Source organism: Scomber japonicus, chromosome 12 (genome assembly GCF_027409825.1).
Source record: "Scomber japonicus isolate fScoJap1 chromosome 12, fScoJap1.pri, whole genome shotgun sequence".
NCBI lineage: Eukaryota > Metazoa > Chordata > Actinopteri > Scombriformes > Scombridae > Scomber > Scomber japonicus.
In genome coordinates, this window is record NC_070589.1 from 21,919,340 (window position 1) to 21,946,675 (window position 27,336).

General features: G+C 39.7%; 3 protein-coding genes across 6 annotated transcripts in view; 1 reads left to right on the forward strand and 2 right to left on the reverse strand.

Moving 5' to 3' along the window:
* Positions 1-702, forward strand: part of nadkb (NAD kinase b) — an 11,130-nt gene extending 10,428 nt beyond the window's left edge. For all 3 annotated transcript variants that reach the window (XM_053329820.1, XM_053329821.1, XM_053329819.1), the window contains one exon: positions 1-702. This exon is cut by the window's left edge and continues 284 nt beyond it. The gene's annotated coding sequence lies outside the window, so the exon portion shown is untranslated.
* A 2,285-nt stretch (positions 703-2,987) lies between these two features.
* Positions 2,988-14,171, reverse strand: sec62 (SEC62 homolog, preprotein translocation factor). Of its 2 annotated transcripts, none has more exons than XM_053329412.1 (8): positions 14,106-14,171; positions 9,631-9,739; positions 8,710-8,815; positions 7,627-7,852; positions 6,842-6,937; positions 6,691-6,751; positions 6,483-6,602; positions 2,988-4,604 (listed from the first exon to the last, which is right to left on the reverse strand). In XM_053329412.1, the coding sequence occupies exons 1-8, from the start codon at positions 14,139-14,141 to the stop codon at positions 4,051-4,053; spliced, it is 1,308 nt and encodes a 435-aa protein (XP_053185387.1). In that variant the 5' UTR covers positions 14,142-14,171; the 3' UTR covers positions 2,988-4,050. The 2 variants fall into 2 exon arrangements, with proteins under 2 accessions (XP_053185387.1, XP_053185388.1); XM_053329413.1 differs by having other exon boundaries at positions 13,991-14,123.
* A 1,235-nt stretch (positions 14,172-15,406) lies between these two features.
* Positions 15,407-19,798, reverse strand: samd7 (sterile alpha motif domain containing 7). The gene is made up of 8 exons (XM_053329414.1): positions 19,239-19,798; positions 18,815-18,938; positions 18,447-18,571; positions 18,255-18,333; positions 17,416-18,092; positions 17,205-17,320; positions 17,004-17,114; positions 15,407-16,193 (listed from the first exon to the last, which is right to left on the reverse strand). The coding sequence occupies exons 1-8, from the start codon at positions 19,339-19,341 to the stop codon at positions 15,957-15,959; spliced, it is 1,572 nt and encodes a 523-aa protein (XP_053185389.1). The 5' UTR covers positions 19,342-19,798; the 3' UTR covers positions 15,407-15,956.
* Between the last annotated feature and the right edge of the window lie 7,538 nt (positions 19,799-27,336).

Consider the following 27,336-nt stretch of genomic DNA (forward strand, 5'->3'; position numbering starts at 1 on the left):
GAGATAAATCGTTGTTCCATTACTCCTATGAATACAGTAGCATGTGCAATGAGCAGACACTGTTTTATACACTGAGTCAAACATTTGAGTGCCTCATTACATTCCAGTACATACACGCTGTAGTTTTATCAGTAGCTCAAAGGGAGAAAGCATGTTTCTCACCTAGAAATGGAAAAAAAGCAAACATTACATAATCCTGTGATATGAAGGTAGAGTATCACCGAAAGCACCTCATTAATATTCTGTCAACTGTTTTTTGTTTGTTTTTTTGACTTTTGGAGCACTTAATCATCCGTGTGATGATGAGGGTATAGACTCTGTTACTGATATTAACTGGTTAGGATTAGAAGTAAAAATACACTCAAAAGGAAGAAATTAAGAAATATAACACTTCTGAACCTTTAAGTGTAAATTTGTATATACAGGATTCTAGGATTCAGATTTATTTAACGTCATATTTATGTGATATTTATATATTTTCAAGACTGGAGCTTTAAAAAGACTGATTATTTTCTGCTGTCTACGTGTCCTGTTGTAACTTTCTTCTTCTTCGTTGTTTTCATTAAATTGTGCAGCAGATTGCATGAATCAGAGTAAAAACTAAACTGAATGAAGCAGAGAATCGTGTCGTTTTCATTAAACATGTCAAAGTCAAACATGTCTAAGTCTTGTAGCAGAAGGAAGTAGTGTGAAAATAAAGTTTAAACACTTGCTATTATGTTTCCAATCTCTGTTTGAACTGTTTAACTGTTTTTTATAAAGCATAAAATACTGAGACCAAATTATCTTAAACACATGGATTTAAACTGTAAATACTTTCAAACTAAAAAAAAAACTCTCTGGGCCATATTCAGAAAAATCTGGAAATCTGTTAGTAAACATCAGATTGTTTCAGGACATCCAGATGTGTAATTACAGCTGGAGCCGACGACTGTTGAACGGATGGGAAATCCAGTTTAGATTTTTTTTTTAAAAGCTGAAACTGAGCGGCTGCTTTTAATTTATTAAGTAGAAAAAAGTAGAGAAAATGAAAGTAAAACCTAACAGAAAAACTCACCAACCTGCTGTTATCGTTGGTAAGGCTGCTGCAAGATGACAGTCAAAGTGATTCTGTTAATATTTACATCTTCAATCTTTTTGATTTGTATTATTTACATGCAGCAGGTTTGTTGTCACACACACACACACACACACACACACTTTCCTTAAGCAGTGAGATGCTGACATGCTGCATTTCAAAGGAGAAAATATTACAATACTCGTGTGCTTTCTATATTTTTATTGCAATTATAAGATACAGATATATTTCCAGACATCCAGTTTATTAAATTATACTCCAATATTGCATGAGACAGTCTTCAGAATGATATTGATCCAAATGTGGACAACTAGGCGATCAAAAGACACGTTTTTCTTTTCTTTTTCTTTTTTGTGACCAGAGATAAAACATGGATGTTTACAATTTCACTTTTATTTCCCCCAGAAATGTGCGATGAAAAGCAGCAGCATAGAGAGAGTAATACTACAATATACAACAGACCGATACTGTGCAACAGTCAAGAACAACTGGGAGATTTCTTTTTTTTCCTCTCTTTTGTGAAATGATGCCAAGATTGAGAGTACAGCGACTGGCACACTGGCAGCTCAGGAGGCAGAAATGCTCTCTGCTCATTAGGAAAAAAAAAAACAAAAAAACAAAGATACTAGAAAATAAACGAGCAACAACATGATGTTGCGAGAGTTGTTAAGTCAAAGAGCTATAAACGTCAGTGGGATTACAGGAGACAAACTACTAAATACAGTCGAGGCGACTTCATTTTTAGGCAGAACAAATGAACATCAATAAGTACAGAAAGCCGTGAGCAACATATGAAAATATTCTTTCACTACACAGAGAGTTTGCCACATCAGAGGAAGCGGGAAACGGCAGGTCGCTGTCCGTGTAACACAAGCCACTGATTTTTATAACCATCAGGTTAATAACTGACCAGACTTGAGTGAGAGAAATACAAAAGTGGCAGCACTGAACGCACAACAAGCCAACCGCATCACACATTCACCGTTACGGAGGCAAACATACAAAGAAAATTAACAAAAAAAAAAACCAAAAACAAATATTTGACAAATTCCAGCTGTTTATCTGTCTAATTCCAGATGTAACCTTTAAATAATGAGTACAGTCTTGACATTTTGTAACTCGTGATCATATTAAAAAAAAGAAAAGAAAAAAAGAGCGTTACAAACACTCTGGGGAATACAAATTAAACCTCCTAATACAAAAGAAAAGGGAAAGACAGTTTTACAGTTTCATAGACTGTAAAGTATTGTATGTATATATTTGATATATCAATAGAATCCATATATAAATGATACATTTCTGTTTTTTTATACTTAAATATAATCCTCGCTATGACTAAAAAGAGCATCTAAAACATTTCTAGCCAGGAGCTAATGTGAAGGATCAGCTTGGACCTCAGCTAACCCGCCTGCAGGGTGGAGCTGGACTGCAACCGCCGGCCAACTGAGCTGGATTCAAGAAAGCGCGCCTGCTGCTGTTCACACGCGACAGCTTGTGCGAGATACTAAGACAGGAGAGGTTTGGATGTGAGTCTAAGTGTGAACACTCTTAAACGGTTTCATTGAGACCAAAAATCTTTGTTTAGCTACACACTAACAACCTGGTGCTGTGCTTGTTTTCTCTCCTCTTTATTTAATTAAAGATGTGAAAGGTTTGGACACCACAGTTAGAAAATTAATGAATGAACTAAAGTACCAAACCCGCCCTCGCTCACACTCAACTGTCCGTATTAAATCAGCATGCATAACATCATCATCATTATTATTATTATTATTATTATTATTAATAGTTGTGTTTGGCACTAATTTGCTTTACTTTATATGTGGTTCTGTTTGCAAATGGACAGTTAATCACTTGAAAGTTTTATCTTCTAGTTTTGCTGCAATCTTTTTTTTTTAAAAAGAAAAAAAAAAAGAAAAAAGAAAATAAAGTATGCCAGCTGTGTCCCAGTTGCTCACATTTACTCTTAAAGATGAGTCCCACATTATTAAACATGAACTAGAAGTACTTCAGACTGTGTGGAGGATTGCACTATGATCATCAGCCATAATAAAAAAATGCTTTCTTACTGTAAATGGCGAGTACCTCATACTGTTCTGCTCTCTGAACACTCTATCCAGCCACTAAATGCTCGACTTTTTTTTTTTTTTTTTTTTTTTTAAGGTTCCTTTGAGTAAACGACGAAGGTTTGGTCCATCCGGCTTAGTTCAGGTCTCGTTGACAAAGCAAAGACGCGCTGGTCGGTTTGCTTTAAGTGCTGCCTGAGAAAGTTATCAGGCTCGCTAGTTTTTAACACGGTGTGAAGTGTGCTCCTGGCAGGGATGGACAAAAGAAAAGCGAGTGACCCAAAATCTCCAAACCACATTGATTGTATCGACTTCATGGGGCTTAAAAGATGACAATGAAATAAAATATAAAGAGGACGGGTGAAGGAGGGAGGGGGGGGGGGGGGGGGGGGGACAAGAAACCAGCGTGTTCTCTTTCCGCTTTTCACTAAAGATGGGGGACATAAATAAAATAGACACTTTGACTTTGTGACAAACGAAAAGAAATGAAAACCCTTTATCAGAATTGTTATTGGTCTGACGGGTTTTTGTGACAACTTCCTCAGGCAAACATGTCCGGTGGCAGTTTTCGTTTTTTTTTTTTTTTTTTTTAAATTTAATAACATAAATAACATTTGGGTTGGAGGAATCAGATCCACCGTAAGGCTTCTTTTTTTTGTATGTTTGTTTGTTACATTTTGTTTTTTATTCCTCATTGTCGTAGCCGTTTACTTTCACTGCTGTGTCTATCCCGGTTACTGGTCTGTCGGTACTGTTTAGTGGAAGATCTCAACAACAAGAGATGGGAGCCTCTCTCCTCCTCTCAGCGGGCTCAGAGAGAGACTGGACTTAGCAGGTCCTGGGATCACAGGAGGAAGGGAGGGAAGGACAGAGAGAAAAGTAGAGTGTGACAGGATTGTAAAGAGTTTATGTTTCAGCAGTCTGGGGTTTAGTCTCACTCCCACCCCCTTCTTTCCTCTGTTGCGTCTCTTCCTCCTCCTCCTCCTCTTCTTCCTCCTCCTCTTCTTCTTCTTCCGTGTGCTGCTCCAGCTCCTCCCTGGTGATCATCTCAAAGTCGTTTCCGTTGCTGTGCTGCGAGCCTTCGTCCTCCCGCCGGTCGCTGTCTGTGTCCGAGTGCCGATCGGGCCCCGTCCCCTCCCCCTCCGCTTCTTTACTCTCCTCCGGCGCCGCCTCTTTGCTCTCGTCCTCATCGTCGTAGTCCTCGTCGTCGCCGTCTTTCTTCTCGCTGTCCGACTTCTCGTCGCTGTCTGACTTCTGAGCCTTGGTGGAGGAGCCGCTGTCCTTGTCGTCTGACTTGTCGGAGCCCTTCTTGTTGCTGGCTCGAGGTCCTTTGTACTCGTGAGTGTAGAGCGGCCTGAACGAGTCGATGAAGCCCACGTCGGCCGTCAGGTTGGGAAGGAACCAGAAGTGGTGGCGCCCGCCGGTCACGAGCCAGATGATCAAGAAGAGGATGCAGCGGGCTGAGGAGAGAGATGACAACCAGTGAGATTCATTTTAAAGCACAGGGCATTGATACTGCTCACTTCATCTATTACAGCATCATTTGTTGACTTTTAAGTGGGCAGTTATGAAGCAAAAAGACACTTTAATACATGAAATCAATGTGAGTCTGCAGCTCTGTTAAAGGTGCAGTGATATAAAGCTTTATTCTATATAGCAGCTCATCTCTGAACATCTACCCTCAATGTCCCCATTTGTAGACATTTAATGTGATGATGCCTCCATTACAGTGTAAGGATTGCTTAAAGATTTTGATATAGTGAAAACTTTTTGGCAGCAATAATATGAGCCACTTTCATTTCCTACATATACGGGCTTGTTATGGCTCAAAATGTTCATTTATATTTAGACCTGATGCTTTACAGAAACAAATTACCCTGTTATCAATCTTCACAGCAAAATTTTATAGGGCTGCAACTAACCATTATTTTGATAATCGATTAATCGGTCGATTATTTTTTCGATTAGTCTATGAATCGGATAGCTTTAACAAAATAACACACACATGTATGATACACAAAAAGAGGTATTTTCTGTTGTTCAATCGACCTGAGCTGTTAGAACAATAAATAAAAGATAAATCATTTGTTTCAACATTCAGTGGTGGTTCAGTTATATTATTTATCAAAAACTAAAACAAATTGGTAATAAAAAACATATGTCACACAAATAGAGCACACAATATTACCCTCCAGCAGTGTCAACCAAGAATAAAGTCTAAACCAGTTCATCTTGGTGGTGTACAGACTGGTTTTGCGCTAGATTCCCTGCTGTTCTCCTCATCTCCTCTACAGCTGACAGTGTGATCTGAGCAATGACATTATATCATTGATATGATGCGCAAAAGCCATAGAAAACCAATCGTTTTTTGTGCGATCGCGCTTCGTGCCGACCTCGGCAGTATGCAGCACACACTTTCTAGTTTTATGTAGTGTGAACTGCTCCTACAATTTAGAACATTTCATGCGGACCGTTTTCTCTGCTTCTGCCGCTACCGGCTCTGCTCAGCTGTATCTGAACTGCTCCGCAGTAATCGCGCAACACAACGAATCCATAATGAACTTCGTTGCCAACACTTTTAAGAATAGATTTTTATCGATTCGTTGTTGCAGCCCTAAAAGTTTGATCATGAACAAACGCCTACTTTGGATGATTGTGAAAGTCTTGCAAGAACTCTTCCAGGTTTGCCCAGTGATATTAGATGATACTATTTGAAGATAAAACCTGCTTTCAAACTCATCCTGTCAGGAAGGTTTCCTATTAATCCAAAAAAAGAAGAGAGTCCTCATCCTTAAAGCCTTTTCTCCTGTAGAAGTGAATTACTTTCTTTAAAGAAAATCCCACATTTGTGTATCTTCACACGCTCTCCTGTCAGTTAGCAGACTGTCTCTATCTGTTTGACCTCCTCCTCATCCTCTGAGACAGCAGTAATTCTGGGCTGTTCGACAGATGATTCAGAGCGCGGTGTGTTTCTGCTGTAAAGACATCACGAGACGCTGAGAACTCATTTACATTCATCATGAATTTAATTCCTGAGGCAGAAAAACCTGTTAGATGAGACTCCAGGCGCTCCTGAAGGTTAAAATGAGCTAAATAAATCACTAAATGCTCTCTGACAGATTCACTACAGACAGACTTGAAGATACTAGCTAGATGACAATAAGGCAAGCAACTCATAATGTAACACTCTCCTTCTATAAAGAACATCTCATCTTATAAGTGTGTAATTGTCTCATCCTCAAATATGAAACAACCCCTACTTTTCTCAATTTCCTGAATAAAACATTGTCTTATATTTGGGCCTATACATGATTATTTATGACATAATGTTTACTCACCAACAGCAAGAAGTAATATACTGGCCACAAAGCAGCCGGCTGCGACACTTAGATAGTAAACTCCTACACGCATTTCTGCCGGCCACAGCGGGAACAGTGTGGCTGCGATCACTGCGATGACTGAAACACAGAAAGCACACAAACGCATCGTGAGTACAAACAAGTCAAACTCAACTGTGGTCGGTAACAGATGATCCTGCGTACTCACCCAGTATCAACCCCATGGCAAACGTCTTGAAGTGGACAGGATCGTAAATCCACACGTAAACCTGCAGAGATGAGACGAGCAGAGAGGCTCATTATTATCTTTCAGGTTTAACAATCAGCGCTCCTGCAGGTCTTCCTGTGAGCCCGCTCACCTCATTTCCATCCAGGAACAGCTGATCCTCATGAGGCTCCAATTTAAACTTCTTCTTCACCTCTTTCTTCTTCTTTGGGCTGCCGGGACTGTCATCCTGTGAGCATATAATGATAAATATTAATAAATATATATAATAATAATATTTGTTGTTGGTGAAAATACCAGGACTGGAACTTTATCATTTGCTTGCTGTAAGTTTCTGATTGTTGTTAGTAGAAAGTAAATGCAACATTTCAAATAGTTTTACTGGTCAAATTTGCATATTGGCTGATAAAATGTAACCTAACCTGCCGAGCCACCACTCAGTCATACTTTGTTTTTACCGCCCCAGACTTCATATCATATGTGCATGACTGAGCCGCTTCTCCCCACGACTTCTAAAGATCCGTCTCTATACGCACTTTAACCTTAGAGTCAATATAAAGCCATTTACTGTCAGGTTAGGAGGCGGATCAGATCTGCTGGGTCAACATGTCTGTGACCAGTCATAAAGCAAAGATAAAGAGCTGCAGTCAGTCTGGGGGAGTCGATGCTCTCTGTGACATCGGTGAAAGAGTTTCAGACTGAATCCAGCTGAAACACATCCAGTTAAAGTTACTGAAATAAAGCTTAACCATTTTCAGGCCATTTCTATGTGCTGTGATCATCAACTAAGTAATTATTGCATCTCATATTTGCCTTCTTTTCTTTAATGGTGTAAACCCTGTTTGCTCTGCAGAGACTGGACATTAGAACCTTTCACTATCCTGTTAGGATAAGAGAGTGAAAGTGGTGATGACGTACGCTCTTCTCTTTCTTGGTTTCCCCAGCCTCAGACTCTTTCTTCTTCTCCTTCTCCTTCTTTCCTTTTTTCTCCTCTTCTTTGCTGCTGTCGCCCTTGGTTTTCTCTTTTTCTTTCTCTTTCTCTTTCTCTTTCTCCTTCTCCTTCTCTTTCTCTTTCTTGGTGTCCTTCTCTGGTTTTTTCTTCATCACTTTGAGAGCCCGGTGGAAGAATTGCTTCTTTAGGAGTCTGTATTGGGGGGAGGAGAATGACGGAGATATAAAGACGGATTCAGATCAGATCACTAATGTTCAAAAGATTCTCCGTCAGTGTGCACAGATTCTATTCTATATGTAGTTGTTCTATAGTACAAGTGTGGGTGCAGCTTTGACTTTTTAAAATGATTTTATTCATTTGATATAACTATAGATAGCTGATTAATTGTTCAAAGTCATTTTCTTGATAATTGCCAAAAATAAACCGATTCAAGATCTTCAAGTGTGACTATTTGCTACTTCTCTTAGCCTTTTGTGCTAATAAACAGAATTAGAGCTGCAATGATTAGTCATTTAATCAATAAGTAAATTAATCTGCAACTATTTTAATAAGTGATACATTTGAAGCGTTTGTGTATGATGCATGATGGTAAACTTTAACAGGTTTATCAGGCAAAAAAAGACATTTGAATGCATCTCTTTGGTTTGTAGTAAATTATAAACTGAAAACTGAAATTGCATAGATTAAACTATGAATCAAGAAAATAATTGGCTGATTAACTGATAATGAAAATAATAATTAGTCGCAGCCCTACAGGAGAGATTTTGGACTGTCAGACAAAACAAGCTATTTTTAGACTAAACAACACTTTGCCTCGAGGAAGCTGTGATGGAGCTTTTTCACAGTTTTCTGACATTTCACAGACCAAATCGATGATGAAAATAATGGAGTTGCAGCCCTATAGGCCAGTAACTGCACTGAAAGTATATACCGGTACATGTCACCATGTTCAGATACATCTACACCTTTTCTAATAAAATCCCACATGACACAGTTACAGATTCTATCTAAAATCTCAGAGGCCTGGCAGAGCATGGCGGGCAGCTAACCTGTTGCAATAATCCAACACAGATTCCCTGGTGGTGAAGAGCGCCTCCTCTCCCTTCTTAGCCTTGGCCCACTTGGAGTCCATGAGACAGTCCACGGCCTTGGAGGCTGATGTTGGGACACAAAGACGGACGTTTATAAAGCATACAGGATCAAAATGTCATGCAGTGGTTATCCTGGTTCACAGTATTGATCCGCTGTAAAATTGCCATTTGCACAAAGCATTTTATAGCCTGTGCTGAATTATAAATACACAATCTATTAATCTACTAATCCAATCTATTAATTTGATTCTTCATCTCAAAATTTGGTTAGGGTTAGTTAATTCAGATCCAGTAAGATTGTGTTAGATTGTTTTTGTTAACATATCTCTTCATTACTTCATTTGTTAAGAAGATGTAAGAAACTAAAATAAAAGGCCTAAAGCAGTCCTGGAGGAAAGAAATACGGCTGCCCACAGCTACAGTAAAACACGAGTAAAGTCATGTGATGATAGTGATAAAGAGATGGATAATTGGCCTCAGCAGTCATACGCAATTCCACCCACAACTGTTGAGTAAACAGCATTTCCCAAAAACTGACAAATGTAATCTGTGCCACAGACCAAGACAAATATAACTGTGTGGGAGGAGACTGTCAGGTCTGTGAACTAGACTGCAGCTGTGTTTAAGAATCTGACAGCTCTTCATTAACATGGCACAGTTAAAAGCTCAAAAATAGTCATTTAAAACCCAAAACAGCACTGCTTTCATTTACTGTGATGACATCAGCAAACATCTCTTCTTGGGCGTTCGACCACAAACAGAAGGCAGGTTTCGACAGATGTGATTCACACGCCGCCCCGTTGCCCAGGTGCTGTGTGATGACACCTCTCTGCCTCGTTGCCTCACCCCCCCCTCCCCTTGCCACACACGAGCACTAACCAATGAAGTAGTCGACCCGGTGGCCCATCATGTTGGTGGACTTGGTGGGGCAGTTGAAACGGAGGTACTTGGCCACCGCCTTCTCCTCCTTGGTGGGCTCGCTCACCTCCTGCAGGGCCATACAAACACACACACGCAAGAAGACAGATTAAAAAAGTTCATCTTACAGCTGCAAGGGATCTCTTCATTTTCCTGAATTTCATATTTAACATCTGAACAAACCTTTTCTAATTAAACTGAGAATAGTTACAGCAGCAAATGACATCAAACACTGCTCATTATTTAAATCATTCAATGCAAACATATCAGAAGTGAGCCAACACAAGTCAGGAAAGAGAACGCATTCATTTATTAAAAAAAGGTCATCATATTACAAGCAACACCTGTATTGTATAAAATGTAATAACTCAGTCCTAAATACTGGTATGACATTTGTTCAGTTTCGGTGACGCTGCTGCAGAGATGTCTTGCTTCAACTGTCTCATTTATAGTGTTGTACTTTATATTTTGTAAAGAAATCAACACAAACTGTGTCCTGATTAATGACTGCTGTTGAATCAACGCCTCTCAGACTCCCGCTGAGCAAATTTGGTAAACAAGTTGCAAAAAAACTGTCAGGCTTTTGGCGTGGTATTGAACCGTTTAAGTGTGTTTTTTTATTGTGATCACTCTTTGTCATGGCAGGAGAAAAGTTAACAGATGTAAGATGACGTTATCAGCGTAAGTAACAGCGAGTTAATTTACACTAAGCTTATAAAACATTTAAAGTGATCAAGATCAGTTATGAAGATTTAACCGGCCTTTAGCACATTAGGAACACTATGTCTCTACCTGAGGGCGTTCTGGGATCAGTACTCTTTACACAACATTCCAATGTTTCCCTTTCTTGTGCTCATATCTGAGGCTGCTGACCAAAAAGCTCAAGTCTGAGGCGCAGAATAAAAGGCTGAGAAGCATTACGGATGTCTGTTAAAGCGGGAGAATCCCAAAATCTTCTTCCATCTCATCCTTGCTTCTCACAACATCTGCACTGTCTGCTCTGCTGCCAGGAGCGTCGAACCATGCGCCAACACAGGGGGGAAACGAGTGCATCAGCTCAATGAGATTCAGCGCAGCTTTATTCAGTCCAGCTGGCTCCGGACCGGCAAGGCGAGGAAGACGAGGCCTTCAAACAAGCCTTTGTTTAAAGAAGCAGGTATCAGTCACAGTGCTCGGTTACATGAAACCCCTAAACGGAAAGCCCCCCACCTGTCGCCGTCTATATGATCTACCTGGCTTCATCACAAAGGGATTAGCTTGTGACTGTGTGGTCACATAGAAATCAACTCTCAGGTTTGAGAAGCCTGATGGCAAGTCTGTCCACCACAGCGAGACCACAGGACGCTGGCCCTTTAGAGACTATATCTAAGCTTTGGACTGGAAGCTAGAAATGCATAAAGGTGGGCGTTGGAATAATCATGTCAAAACAAGCAGGTAACAGTTGTGTAATGCAGGGTGGTGATGTCGGGAGGCCTCTGTGGTTGTGGTCTGCTCATAAACGAGATAACAGTATGTCCTGTTATGTAACTGAACTGAAACAGGCGAAGGAACATAACTCAGGTGCACCTGCTGAAAAGTAATGTAGTCGATTACAACAGCTCGTAATTAACCAGAGCTTGACTAAGACTGAAATGTTTTGGAGCTGTTTTAGAGAGATGCTGATTACATTTTGGTGGCTGTAGTTTCTGGTGCTGTTTAATTGTTTTGGATTATCTCGAGGGATGTTTCTAATATAGTCTGCCTGATTTAGATCAATGGCATCGCTCCTAAACAAAAGCTGAGCAATGAAGCCCTTAGGAAAAGGTACATTTAAGGTAGGTAGATGTAATAAACTGGCAACTGAGTAGATTTTGTAATACTAACTGATACCATATCCTGCTACAGGAAAAAAAACATCATTTCAGCCATTTGCATCTCAGATGGCTTAGATTTGCTCAGAGCTTTATAGCACAATATAGCTGAGTGACATAACCACAGTTTGTCTTACTCTAGATTTAAAAGTCCCCCTCCACTCACAAATAGGTTTTTTCCTTCTTGTTACTTAATTTGGATATTTGGGCAACACTGTGAAGAATGACGTGATGTGTGTGCAGAGTTTGACATTTGAAGGCTGTTTTTCACTTTCATCTGGAAAAGTTTGTCTGAGCTCACAGAAAATCAGAGTTTAAGGTGTGGACTTACAAGCACAGTTAGTGACATCACAACTACTTTGGAGCCAAATGTGGTGTAATGTTCAACTTACACAAGTGTTATATGGAAACTTGAAGTCTTTAGTGCACATAAACTGAGTATTGATTTTTTTTGTGAAGTAGGAGACATCTTGTGTCCTGCAGTTAAATGTCTGTAATGAAAAGTATTTACATATGCATAGATTCTGTTTTTTTAATGAGGGAAAAAGGGGCAGATGTCCTTTTCCAGATATGTTTTAAGATAAAGTATTCTACTATTCTAGTTTATCCTTAAAATTAGATCCACCATTTCTCCTTCATTAAAAATCCAGAATCTATTTCTGTCTGCTGGACAAAAAATGTCTCCTACTTCAGGCAAAGTCCACTCTATGTGTGTGTGTGTGTGTGTGTGTGTGTGTGTGTGTGTGTGTGTGTGTGTGTGTGTATAAACGTCAGGCTTCAAGTTTCCACATCACAGTTGTGTAAGTTGAATTTTGGACCAGGATCAGCTCTAAACTAGTTGTGATGTCACTAACTGTACTCGTAGGTCCATGCCTTCAAATCTGATTTCCTGTGAGCTCAGAGAAACGTTCTGCTTTCATCTGATGAATGTGAAAAACGGCCTACTAATGTCAAACTCTGCACATAAATCATTATGCACAGTGAAGCTCAAACATTCAGCTGTAGGAACAAGAAATCACTTTTTTGAGCAGAGGAGGATTTTAAGGATTTTGACTATGTTTTCATGGTAAACCATATCAGACATAAATTACCATTCAAACTAGAGTATTTTATAGAGGCATCACCTTAAAGCATATGTTCTAGTAAGATTTTGAAAGCAGGATTTTTTTCCTTGTGGTATTGCCACCTTTACTTAAGTAACAGATCTGAGTGCTTCTTCCATCTCTGCATAGTTTAAGAAAAAAGGAACAAGAAGAAAACATTTGTTCGAGTGGAGGGGGACTTTAAGGATGTTTTAAGGAAGTAACTGAACTTTTTGTGGAAAAAAATAGACACGCATTATTAGACAAAGCAGAGTCTTCAAACATGTCTGGAGTAGGGTTGGGTATCATTTTAAAAATGACAACACCAGCACCAAAAGTACCCTTTAAGTGATACTTGTGCCAACTGAGTACTCCACATTCAATACCCATGATATGAATAGAAGCATTAACTTGCATAACATGCTACCACTCCTCCACATCTAAATTATCTGATTTTTACATGAATGCATTTTTGAAGTCTTCAAAGTCTTCAAATCACATGTCGCATTAAATCGAAGAACACTGATTGGCTGTGAGCAGATCCATACACATAGACATATTTTCTTGTTTTGTGTGCAAAAAGGATCAATTGCAGGTATCCTTTGATGGGAGATATTTCGATACTACCTGGTATCGATTTATTTCGGCCGATACCTTAAAAGGTATCCAGTGCTGATACCCAGCCTTAGACCAGTGGAAGTGATCTTTAAGCATCATGGAAAGCTGAGCCAGGCCTCTGTTCTTATTTTAAGCTATAAACATTATATTATCTCCACATGACTACTATATTATCAAATTAATTAAACTTGTGGCCACCAGTGTATGATTATGATGGTACTAGTTGATCAGAAGTGTCTGCTTTTTTTTTTTTTTTTTTAAAGGATGATGATTTGGGTTGCACACTTCAAACTCCTGACATGACTCTTACATGATGCCACTATATAAACTGTTGCTTTTTACTTGAGCAGCGTCAAATCCTCACTTCGCGTCTTCAAAGCGCTCCTGTGCCATCACTGGCTGGCTGATACCTGCACAATAAGTTGCCTTATGAATGCATTTTGTTGACTCGTTAATTAAAATTCCCAAAGATTGCTTCACATTATGTAAACACGTCTGCTTAGAGCTGACGCAGCTTAGCCAGAAAACCTTTACAGCTCAGCTCAAACACACATTAAACGACTGACTGGTGGGACAGTTCAGCAGCCAACTATTACCACAGCTTTCACATGATGACCAGCGTGTGTGCTAGTGGTGGGAAAAGATGATAACCAGTGACGGAAATGCCTCATACAAAACAGCAATACTGACATTTATTTTCGTCAGTCAGCTAATGCTAGCTCCAGTTAGCCATCATCTACATTCATCTGCCGCCTTTTCACGGCTCCTCACCGGGATGCTGCCAGTAACAAACACTCCGCAGCAGGTCGCCGTCCAGCCGCTGATGTTTGTTTGTTGTCCTCCACTTGGTAAACACAGTCATTTTTAATGAGTTAAATGATGTTACCTGGATCCGTTTCTTGTGCCTCCTGCGCTCCGCCATGATCCTCCAACTCAGCTCCTCCGACGTGCACGAGGCTGCGCGCGGGCACAGAACCATGTAATATCGCGAGACAAACCGATTACAGGCGATTTCATTCATAAAGAGGTGAAGACTGTGTTTTCTTAAAATATGCACTGATTAGGGTTGGAATGTTTAGGTTACAGATTACTAGCTACCATATTTAAAATGTAATAAGTAATGTAACTGTTTCAATTATTTAATCAAAGTAATGTTGCCTATTACCAGTGTTGGGGAGTAATTACTTATTTCAATTACAAAATAAATGCAATTAAATAAAAGTTACTTATGAAAATGTTGATGGCTACAAAGGAGGTTACATCTGAAGTCAGACCTTTAAGATTTTGCTCAGGAGAAGCCCCCCCTCATTTTTAAATATTTAACATGTTACAGGGTTAGACATACAGTATATTGCTGCAATATATATTTTATAGTTTGTAAATAAAGCATGATTTGTGCTTATTTGGAGCACACATATGGGCTTACATGATGTCACAGTACCAATTAAGCCCATGCCAGACTTTTGACATTTTTCATAAAATATCTTGTTTTAAAAAAATATTCCACTTTGAATTATAATCTATGTCTGATATTGTTTACCAGGGAAAAAATCTTGTTAAAATTCTTCAAGTCCTCTTCTGCTCAAAAATATGTTATATATGCTTTCTTGTTCAGATGAAAGTTTGAGCTTCACTGTGTAGAATGATATATGACCAGAGTTTGACACTAGAAGGTTGTTTTTCACATTCATCAGATCAAAGTGGAAAGTTTCTCTGTGATCACCAAAAATCTGAGTTTTAGGGGTGAGCCAGTTCACATGATATGTGACATCAACACTAGTTTGGAAGCCAGTCATGCTGCAATATTCATGTAAGCAGCATTTTAATGTTTTAAAGATAGATTTAATTTTAACACCTTAAAGGCTACTGTTGGAACGCCAAATCTATACACATATAACAAACTGATCATATGTTTTACAAATGAAATATTTGTCTGAAAACAGTACTAACCAGCAACTATAGCTGTGACATAAATGAGTGGAGTAATAGGAATAACATTTCCTTCTGTTTGTAGAGTGGAAGTATAAGGAAGCACAAAATGGAAATACTCAAGTAAAGTACACCTCAAAATTGTACTGCTCAGTACTTGAGTAAATGTGCTTAGTTATGTTCCATCACTGAAAATATGTGATTCTTGGTCTTGACATATTTATTCCTTATCATGAGAGTAAGACAATACCACAAGTTCCTAGAAAAAACTTTATTTACAATCCATTCAACAAACAAACGTAACCAAAAAGGTATCAAACATCCAAATCCAAAGGTCACACTTAAGTATTTCATTATTTGATTATAAAACCATCCCCATATGGTTTCTATGGTCCTTGTGCAGACCTGCTAAAAAAAATGACACTTAGCAGCTTAACATAAATCAAAACTGAGTTTAAAGCTACAATCAGATGTTCAGAAACTCAGGCCCAGAATGAAAAAAGAGAAAAAAGACCTTCTTAGTTCAACATCTTTCTTAATTCAAAATCCCCATCAGTTTCCCTCCACTTTTACAGATACATAAAAATATATTTTTAATACAAATATTTAGCAGACACGTAGGTCTTGTGGACCTGTGTATCATAAGCCCAGGCAGCAATAGTAAATAGTAAAAAAGCATCTTCAATCCAGTAAGTCATTGTGTAAACCAACACTGGAGCAGCAGCAGTTCATCAGGCAGTGCTGTAGGCGCAGATACTTCCTGGTCAGGTTTGCATGTGTCCTCATATTTCCATATTATCATCATTGATCAGGCTGTCTCACTGCTGGCAGATGGGGGAGAATTGTTTTCTGTCTCGTGAAGGTGCTCTGTGGACTTGAGGACATCAGGGTCTCTTGGACTTGCCATCATCTCCTCACTGTTGCAGTTAACAGGGGAGCCAATCTCTGATGAGTGATCCACAGGCTTCTCAGGAGTGGCCTGCAGGGTGGTGGTGGACAGTGGCAGATTCATCATGTACAACATGCTGCCCATGCGCCTGGACACCTGTGGAGCCATAAAGAGAGGTGACACATATTAAATATAAAATATGGAACAGTCTGCCACCAACACTGTCCTGTTTTAAGAACAAAATAAAGACATTTTTATTTAGTTTAGCTATTAACTAGGTCTGTGTGCGTACGTCGATGTGCTACTGAGATGGCCTGCATGTATGAACATGCTTAAACTTTTGATTCAGCAGTTGGCTAAATATTGAGTCAGAGTCAGATTATGAAGAACATGAAATGTAGCCTAATTTGATTTGGAAATGTGTGTGTGTGTGTGTGTGTGTGTGTGTGTGTGTGTGTGTGTGTGTGTGTGTGTGTGTGTGTGTGTGTGCACTTGAATTGCGTATATGATACTGAGCTCTTCTAATAACTTGACTTGAGTCAACACCACACAGTGTAATTACTACAAGCTATCAACACCTGTAAAATACAAAGCAATCAAGAAAATATTCCACCAACAAATCTTATTGTTTTGAAGCTAATAATGTTCAAATTATGTGGATACTGTACCAGGAAGGTAGTCATTAACTGTATTGTAATTTGTTGATACTTGTTGTTGCATTACATTGTGTTATTAATGGAGGTCCAGTCAATATTTCTTTCCTTCATCTCTGATACTACAACTTTTCAAGGGTTAACTACTATCTGTGTATCATTTGTATGTGAGCTTATGTAGGTTTTAGCACATATTTATACTTTTATGCATTAAATGATGTTTTATGTGTCATATATTAAAATATATGTGTGTTTTGAGTTTCACCTTGCTGCAAGACAAACACCCCTGTATGCAACTGTAGCGTTTCTTTACCTGCGAGCGGATCTTAAGAGCCGGCCCAAGCTTGAGCCCCAGTGTGTCCAGTAGATGCTCCTCTGAGAGGAGGGGAAGTGTCTCCCCGTCAATCATGTGATCCTTGAATGTCTGCAGAGTGAAATTATTTCACATTAGCACAACAAAGACACAGAAGAAAGAGTGTTGATGAAACAATGATGGAGAACCAGAGGTACTGACCTGAGCATATTCTGAACATGTGGGTATACTGTTGACAAAGTTGTAAACATCATTCACAGTCCACTTCCTTATGTCCTCAGGCACCTCATCGCCATTCAGAAATAGATTTGGTGGGCCTGGAAACCAAATAATTATTATTGGTAAAATCATTGCTTAAAAAAGGATTTAATTGTATTAAAATCAAGCTGTACATTTTACTTTTCCAACGTACCAGGTGGGAGGAAACCATTTCCAGGGACTGGGAACATGTAAGGCATGCCTGTGAGGGCTCCACCAGCTGAGGGGTACATGAATTTCTCCTGGAAAGCTGAACATTGGCTCGATATGTCTTTGTCATTTGCGCCGCTGTTGGTCCCATCTGAGCACCCATCTTGGCTGTTAACGCAGGCTTTACGCAGGCCTGGCTCCCCCTCTTTGTAGTTCTTCCTGCTTCCTGTGGCGAGTTCAGAGTCTATTTTGGCTTGATGATGTGTCTTGCTGGCGACACACTCCTCGCCCATGTCCCCCTTTGCTTCCACGTCTTTCTCCTCCCCTGATGTGGCCCCTGGGCTCTGCTCTACGCTTTTATCTTCAGTTTGGCCCTTCAAGTTGGGCACGTGGCTGTCTGCGCTCTTGTGAGCGGTCGGCCTTCTTCCTGCCCTGCGTCCCCTCTCTCTGTGCAGAGTGCTGATTGGTGGATAAGGGCTGGCTGACATGAGTATGCTGTTGGAGTGAAGTTCATCCAAGGTGGGACGATGGACATAGACATCATGGCCATCTGGCATCCGCTGACGACCTCTGAAAGCCATGGGGTTAGAGGGGTATGACATGGGGTTGTCCATTCCCATCAGTCCCTTTTGGTGAGCATTCTCTAGCTCCTTCTGATGCAGGATGGCATTCATCTCCATTCTGAACAAAAGCACACATAAATATTTTAGACATACTTGTTACACAGCGATATTGGAATGATAATATCACTCTCTGTTAAAGCAGAAGGAGCTGAATACATTTTGAGAAACATTCAGACTGATGTGTAAGTGGAATGCCAGATGCTGATGTCATACACTCTACCTGGCTATATTTTGCTTGTGAATGAGCTCCTGTCGCCGGGCAACTGTTTCCATGGGCTCAGAGGGCAAGAAGCCATATCCTGCTGAGGAAAAGAAAGAAAAATTGACTATTAATGCTCATGCACATTCCTCAAACTTATACAGACATGCTGGGATTTCTCTCAGGCATAAATGTGCATTAGTCCGTGCTCACCTGCTCCAGGGAAAGCTCTCCCAGGAAGGGAACTGGCATGTGGAGGTAGAGGGGGACCCAGGTGAGGTGCCATGTGCATCTGTCTGGCATCAGAAGCTACCATCTCATTGGGGGGGACCAACTCCCTGATAGAAAAAGGAATATGATATCAAGGGGCTATACAGATAATCAGTTGTTTGCATCTTCAATAGCTGCTATGTTTTTTAAAATCTTATTCAAGTTTTTGTCTCACTGACAGAATTTTAAGTCTACAGAAAAGAGCATCAGATTTTTCTCTCAAGCCTTAAAGGAGTCATGTCTTCTTCCCTCCAGCACCTGTACTTATTCTCAGGGGAGAACTAGATTTAAGATTGAATTCAGAAACACACCTCTCCATGAAGCGTGGTTCGAACTGTGTCGGGACCCCCTGTAACCTCTGCTGCCCCTGAGCGAGAATCTGTGGAGCCATGGCCATCTGGTTCCTCATTATCATCTCTTGCCTGTGCCTGAGCTCTGCAAGACAAGACAAGACATGCTCTGACTGTCAAAGCTGGAGACTGAAGGTTTTACTGAGAATCTCATGACTTCACGTGGCAGCGAAAATCAATTTCAATTGGAGCTCCAGATTGGGGTCAAATTCAGAAAATTCAGATGTGTTAAGAAGTTTGTAAATTCAATCAAATGAAAAACTTGCTTTCACATACATAACTGTTATTCTTATTTTAAAATGTGATTTCAGAGTCAAAGAATAAGACTCCTGTCAGGTTTTATGTTGTCACGTGACAAAGTCTAATCTGTGTTTCACTTTCTCACCTCCAGCTGACATGCCATTGACCAGACGATACCAGTGCTTCTCATCCAAAGCTCCCTGCTCTCCCAGGGCGGTCATTTTCCTCAGCTGCTCCCGTGGGGTCATGACACACACGACCTTTGACCTCCACACAAATCACTGTTGAAGTTCAAGTTTAAAAAGAGGTTTAAAATAGAATCTGAAAAATGGAAAAGCTGACACAGAGTCTGACAAATTAGTTGCTATGACATCACATATTGGAAAATGAATGAATATAACCGTTTGGATTTAATCACTCAGATATTAATGCAGCAATTGTACCATCTTAGCACTTCAGTAGGAATTTTGTAATTTCTTAGTATTGCCACTAGGGTGCAGCAATTATCTACACATTAGAGAGGCATTGAGGGTCAATGATTCTGTGCTAGAGTGCTAATTTTTCCATTTGACTAATGTATAATTATGATAACAATTCTCACAAACTGATAATTTTGTCTCACGGAACATTGTCATCCCATTTATTAGCACATGTGCACAAAACAGATTTTTATTCTACCAAGTGAACTTTATTTCAACAGAATAAATAATTTCTTTATGCTGCAGAGCTGCAATATTTAGGCAGAGCTGTGACAATGATGACAGAATAAACTTCCCAGAGAATAAACTGAAATAATTAACTAAGGGTAGTTGTATAATCCTAACCAGTCTCAGTGTTGGATCCATGCACATGCAGACACTCATGGCAAGATTTATTCTTTAACTAACGCTAACATTTAACCCCTACTCTCACCTCTTACCTTAACTCTAGCATTAAGTATTAATCTTAAACCAACTTTAACCCTCACCGTAAAGTAAACCTAATCCTAAACTTAAATTTAACCCCTAAATCCAAATCCTAGCCATAACCCATAAATGTGTGAAGACCAGCAACAGAGGTGCTATATTAAAGTATTTCTCTCATCTGTTTATTCTTGTAAACATGGCAGGTCCTCGGAAGTGTTGCAATAAAAAGACCCACTTACTGCACAAACCCCTAATGGCCACATTGCTCTTGGCTGAGCCAGCAGCTTGTGTACATAAGTACAATCGCCTTAGACACCTCCAATTAGCCTCTACACTGCAGAAATCCCATTACAAAATATGATACTGTAAACGACAGTGTAATAATCCAGTTCTGCTAATCCAAGGCCGGTGTGCATTGTGTTTGTGGATAGATGAATCAGAATCTGAGTCACAACTACCCAACCAATTTCTCTTGTGATATTAGTTTATACTTTTAAAAATAGCTTTTGTTTTATGTTTATTGTTTAAATCAAACCAAAAATTTTGCAGCTATGAAAGTTTGTACAATACATGTGTAATCTGTGCACATGTGCTTGGCCACATTATTTCTGCAGTCCCTTCCCCCAGCAAAATGCAGCCATAAGATTTTCCCTGAGGCCTTGTGCATTATCCATCGTCCCTCCAGTTCCCTCTGAAACCCATTTAATCTGAAGGCTGTAATCCCTCTGTTAGTCCTGCAACAGTCTGCTAGCTACATCTGCTGACCTGCCTGCAGACCGCCCTGCTGGCCAGTCCTACCCCCATCCCCACCTTCCCAGGCCCCCGCTACCCCCACGATCCTATTAGCTAAGTCCTGGCTATACAGCACTTTAAAGGGATGTGTTGGAGGTAATCCGCACGTTTAGAGTTTTACCCTCAGCAAACCTTGCCTGTAAGCATCCCGGACAATACACCCTAAGTGCTAAGCCTATTAGCTTCCATTAGCTCCAAGCATGTCCTAAAAACACCTTGGGGATAAATCTGGGGATGCAATCGGTTTATGTGGAGCTATGTGGTGTGAACACATGCACCTTGCTTCCACCTCCTTCTCTCCCAATGTCATAACAGCTAGCATCAGCAAATGAGAAGAAACATATTTCAACATTTATATGCTTGTAATTCTGAAGTGGGCACTAAGCTCTGAGCCTCCGGGCTTTGTGTAATGTATTATCGCCTTTACATAAACTCCACTGGGAGTTAATGATTTAGTCTTGAATATGATATACTGTAAACAACTGTACATAGTTCAAGATGATAAGGATTTTTCAGTATTGTAATTTGAGAGGATGAATAATATGTTAAAACACTTAAATCCTAAAAGTGAAACAATAAAACTGTAAACCAAGAAAAATGTGTTTGATTTCTACAGAAACGGATCATCAAGTAAACCAGTGTTCAGGGCTTGTTCAGACAAATTAGTATCATGAACTATAACACAACATTGCCCCAGGACAGGGGGCGACTGTGTGAATCTGAGCCAAGAATCCCTTACACAGCTAACACTTATCAAAACAACACTCATTACTTTTGAAAGATCTCTTTTTATGTTTGGTAGCACGTAGAAAAGAGAAGTCTCTAAGATCATGTTGTAGCTTGAGACTTTTTTTAAAAATCCTGCACCCTGCTGAAACATATACTTACAGAATTTCACATGTAAATTTTAAGTGGCTGCAGAATTTTGGGAATGAAATTGTCACCAAAGGTGAGGTAAAAACTCTTGTCATATTTCCTTAACAAGCAGAGGCCACAACGCAGCTGCTAAATCCGGGGATTGGACTCCTTGGATTTGCTGTTGCCTAGTTAATCTCATTATAAGAATGAATTAAAGGGAAAAATTGCTGACGACTTAGATGGAGCCCTGAGGAGGTCATATCAGACAAGACAAAAGTATTGTCTAGCCCTTCCTAATCCCCCCACGCAACTAACACATGCTGAAAGCATGCATATTCTGCCAGTTACATGTGGTGAGCTGCAGGTAGTATGGATGTAAGAATGACTTGTGTCATCATTTCACATAATAAAGCGGTGAAAAGGGTAGAGATAATAAATTAATACGTTGTACATATACTGTATATCAATCACATGCAGACATAATTAATCACAGGACAATTCAGCATGCAATTAACATTATTTTCATTTCCATAAGTGCTACTTACAGTCAATCTGGACTAATTATGAGGTCAATTACACAGATTCCAAGGTTGTTCCTCTAATCGCATTGGCCGTTAGATTAATCATTCGCTAAGGGATCAGTCTTCTTTTATTTACATTTTGTATGGCAATATTTACTGTTTGAAATATTTTACAATTTATATATTTTAATATTATAAAATTGTGATGTAAATATTTAGCTGTAAAATCTGCCTGGATGTTAAGATTGTTTCTGTACATTTTGCTCAAACACTAAATTGTTAATAGACACTTAAATTGTTAAAGATTAAGCTGTGTAGATTTTGTTACATTACAACGATAACAGAGAAGTGAATGTGACTTATAAAACATAAAATACATCCCATATACACCAGTCATAACAGAAGTATACAAAAAAGGAAGGATAGCAGGAAATATTGAAAGAAGTTTTAATTGACTTACCCTCAAGTTCACACCAGCGAGTAGAGTTTGGACCTGGTTTGTCCCAATTCAGGAGGAAACAAGGTATTTCAGTAAAAAAAATAAGTAAAAAACCTTTGGACAGCTCACAGAACTAGTCTACCTTCTGTAAGCTCTTTCACTTCCAACTAAGTGGCCTCCTACCAGCCAACCAACTGGTCCAAGTAAAGACTGCTGCCAGCTAACTGCCTTAACTAAAAAAGACCTTTTAAATACCGATTCATTTCATCTCCATTAGCAGGCCTTATCTCCTGCGGTAAGCCCTCCCTGTCCTGACATCACTATGATCTCCCATCCAACTACTTGCCGTACCTTGCAACTGATGTGTAATTACTGAAGCAGCACTGGTCCTAAGCATGGAGTGCTAAACCTCTTTCAACGTTTACCTCACTAATCCCTTGTTAGCACTTTAGGCCATAGTTAAGACACCTAAATGCTTAGCTTCCATTTCTAGTGGCAAAATGGCCAACCCCCTCATAGCTATTCAGTAGCCACATGCAGAGAAGCTACATGATGCTAAGTCTAGATATTAAAAATCCAAGAGATCAGTCTTGTTTTTGTTGTTCTTCAAATGTCTAGTTTGGGTGTCAGAAGTATTGAGCACCCCAGGGTGCCAAGACGTTGACCCAAACATGCTTGGTGGTAATTTGCTAGAAATCCGACTAAATGGTGGCTGGATCATCCTCTCAGACCTCTTAATCTGACAGTTTGTGCTCACCAACCGCTTACAGCATGGGCCTGCACTTTGAAGTATGTTTTCTTTAATGCCTGGTGGGCAGATAGGTTCATACAAAGAGCTGAGTGGTTATTTAACTAAACAGCAGACATGCAGTGGAGAGGGGGGCATCGTGGTGCTTATATCTTCCTCTACAGACTGCAGGATAGCAAAGAGCTTTTGGAGAGTTTATTGAACTTGAGGGTTAACATACTTACACGTGCACACTCTGCCTGGTACACCTACTGCATGTGGTAAGGATAGGAGCCTAATTTCCAGTTCCATAACTGCCTGAATCCTTTGAGACACACACTCGACAAGGCTCTTGAACAGTTCTTTAGCCAGGAACGCAATGCACGACGCCCGATCATTACCCCGATTAGCAATGATGACTAATATTGAAGTTGTTGTCTTCATTAATCTGTCTGACACAGGTCTACGAACAATTGCCACATGTATCTACGCGTCTTGATCGAGCCTGAGACTAGCCGGAGAAGTCACTTGGTTGATTTTTATGATAGGTATCTGAAAATAATCTATATATAAATCTATATATAAATCTGATGTTTGAGATTGAGATTTTAGTCTCACTTGCAGGCTCAGTTGGTTGGATCATCACTTTGGTCCAAACTGATCTTGATAAGTGTTGGATGGATTTGTTGATGAGCACCATGCAGCTCATTAACCTGTGGACATGAAGCCTGGAAACCTGGTCAGCAACGAGGCTTATCGACGCTGTGACATCCAAATGATGCTCATATTGATGAGTGCCTGCAAAACACTCACCACACCATCACAACATATTACATCTATATTACACAACCACTGTGCAGAATGGAAAATGTATTTCACTGAATTTGGACTCTACCCTCACATGGTGTTGCAGATACATAAATGTGTCGGACAAGGTGATATTCCTCCACCCTTCAGTCAGGTTTGGTGATTGTGTGTCCCTCATCTGCTTGTTTTAGTGTGTAGGAGTGAAACCTGGTATGACACACGCTGCTGTAGCACAATTTAAAGTTCAAGAGTCATATGTGGAGAGATGCCACACTGCACACCGGATCTGCAATTTGTGTATGTGGTTGAGGCCCGACCATTAACTTTAATAGGCTGGACCTATCTGCTGTGACCTCACTGACATCACTGATCAGTCCTGCTGCTGCTGTGTGTGTGTATGTCTCTGTAGTCTATTACAGGCTCATTTTGAGGACAAATTTAAAACTTCTGGGGCAAAAGCTGTGTTCCCAATTAGGAAAAAGCTGATTTTCTGTCAGTGGTTATGGTTAAGGCAATTTGTCCAGAAATTAAGGTAAGTTTATGTAATGTCCCCAAAAGTGGCCATGATTTGATATGTGTGTGTGTATGTGTGTGTGTGTGTGTGTGTGTGTGTGTGTGTGTGTGTGTGTGTGTGTGTGTGTGTGTGTAAAGTTCTTTCAAATTGTGAACCTCTAACACTTTCTGGCTATATAATTTATATATTGTGTAGCAGTCATATGATTTACTTGTTGAGTACTTGTTCTCTGAACAAGCCCCCTTAACAAAGTGGCCATGGTTAACCAAATATTATATTAGTTTACCACTTTTGGGTATTTATTTAAAAAAATGCTTTACAAAAATACATAGATCAAGAAAATGCATGAATGATAAAATCAAATCAGAATACATTTTGATAAAGGACATTATTATTTTTTATTATCATAGTTTTTAATATCTTTATCAATGTTATTTATAGTGTTAAAGTTGCTACTTTAAGTATTAGCAACACTGGTAATAGTGTTAGTACGTAATAATAGCAGTGACACCAAGTATAGTAGTAGTAATAATAATACTATAATTGTTATTATATTATACTATATTATATTTCTGTATATATGTATATGTGCATATGTATATGTATACACACACACACACACACACACAAACATATAGATATATAGATATATATACAATTATATTGGTCTTCAATTTTTACAGTCATGGGAGGATTCTGTATTTGTAGGCATCCAAGAGACAAACAAGATTAAACATTTTTTACTGAGAAAAGAAAAAAACACCGATAAAGGACTTAGGAATTAAGGGAACAGAGCATTAGGACATGTAAACCGCTAATTTAGGAATCTCCTGGGTGTAAGCTTTTTATAAGGGATTTCTGTCCGTCTTGTTTGCAACCAGTATTATAGAGTCACAGTGAGGGGAAGGGATAAGAGCAGGTTTAACCTCAGGAAACAGGCCCTGGCTATAAATTCAATGGGTCAGTGCAGGTTCACCTCCATCCTCTAATTACAGTAACAATCTGGTGTACAGATCACCTACTTTATGTTTTCTGTATTCTTCCCCATTGAACGACCACTGTACTGCAGCTTAATCCCTCTAAGGTGGAAGCTTTTACACCCTCTATGCCTGATGGAAATCTTGTTTAGGTCTTGATTACAGTGTGATCCTGAGTAGTAGGATTCTTTAGGATCATGAATCCCTGAAATAACCTAAAAGCTTTAAATCCTAAACTTATTAGGATACATTCAGTAAATACCTGACACACGGAACGTCTTTCATGGTGACTTGCTCAAAAAACACAGTTAAAACATAATGGGTATTTTTTGTTAAATGACAGCCAGCAAAGACGAAAAATAAGTAATTTTCCTTGTGATTGAAGGCAGGTGATTATACAGGCAATTATAGATAATTATACCTATATTTCTAGGCATGCAATCTTCTTTTCAATCGACTGAAGAAGCATTCTTCACATGTCTGCATCAGTAAAAGAAGAATAGCCTACTCTGTGTGACAAAAGTCTCCTGCTGTAGACTGATGTCAAACACCTGGAGAATAAAAAGAGAGGTGATTAGCAGGACATTTGGTACAAGATAAATATGAATCATTTGACTCAGTTTGACAGAGTTTCGACCTTAAATAGTAAGCTTACGTTCATTGTTAACAGAGGCACAACAACACTTTGAGCTAAATGCTAATGTAAGCTAATATACTCACCATAAACTAATCCAACCATTCAGCCATCTTCCGACACTTATCTGCTACTTGGTTGCAGTGACTGCAGAGTAAGGAAACTTTTGGGCGTTGCCCTCTTCCCAGCAATGCCCTCAGCTCCTCCTGTGGTATCTCAGGCCAGGAAAGATATGCAATCTCTCCAGTGTGTTCTGTGTCACCACGTGGTCACCTACCAGTTGGACAGACCTGGAACACCTCCAGAGGAAGACACCCAGGCAGCATCCCCACCAGGTGGTCAAACCACCTCAGCTGGCTCAATGCGAAGGAGCAGCAACTTTACTCCTAGTGTCCCCTGGATGTCTTGACTCCCATCCCTAAAGCACTCTCCAGAGGAAACTCATTTTGGCAGCTTGCATCTGTGATCTTATTCTTTCAGTCATTACCCGAAGCTTGTGACCATTGGTGAGGATTTATACGTAAACCAACTGGCAAATTGACAGCTTTGCCTTCTGGCTCAGATCCTTCTTCAGCACAAGAGTCTGGTACAAGGCCTGCATTATTGCTGATGGCTGTCAACCTCATGCTCAATCTTACTGAGATACTTGAAGCAGTCCACCTTTTTCCTGCAGAGCAGCATAGCCTCAGATTTGGAGGTGCTGACTCTCATCCTGGCCACTTCAGATTCAGCTGCCAACAACCCCAGTGCCAACAGAACCACATCATCTGCAAAAAGCATAAAGCATTCTTGAGGTCTCCAATGGGGAAACTTGTTTAGCAGGTATTTGATCATGGTACTGGAAAAATTCAAATATTGACCAGATGAAAACCTTTTTAAGATGAAAAGATGAAAATTTAAGGGATCACCAGTTACCATTCATCCACTGGGGGATATGAATGTGTACCAAATTTCATGGCAACCCAATGAAAACCTGTCAAGACATTTCACGAAAAACTGCAAAAAAAATTGCATATTGTCACAGGAGAAGGAGGATGCACCAAATCCCCCAGTTTACACGCTCTATGAA

Excerpts from the sequence above, each read along its gene's own strand:
- sec62 (XM_053329412.1), bottom strand. The coding sequence starts at position 14,141 with ATGGCGGAGCGCAGGAGGCACAAGAAACGGATCCAG. Across the intron at positions 7,853-8,709 it reads GTGTTGGATTATTGCAACAG|ACTCCTAAAGAAGCAATTCT; the intron begins GTTAGCTGCCCG and ends CCCCCAATACAG. Across the intron at positions 4,605-6,482 it reads TATATTACTTCTTGCTGTTG|CCCGCTGCATCCTCTTCTTG; the intron begins GTGAGTAAACAT and ends CTCTCTCCTCAG.
- samd7 (XM_053329414.1), bottom strand. The coding sequence starts at position 19,341 with ATGACCCCACGGGAGCAGCTGAGGAAAATGACCGCCCTGGGAGAGCAG. Across the intron at positions 18,572-18,814 it reads GAACCACGCTTCATGGAGAG|GGAGTTGGTCCCCCCCAATG; the intron begins GTGTGTTTCTGA and ends TTTTTCTATCAG. Across the intron at positions 18,093-18,254 it reads CACAAGCAAAATATAGCCAG|AATGGAGATGAATGCCATCC; the intron begins GTAGAGTGTATG and ends GCTTTTGTTCAG.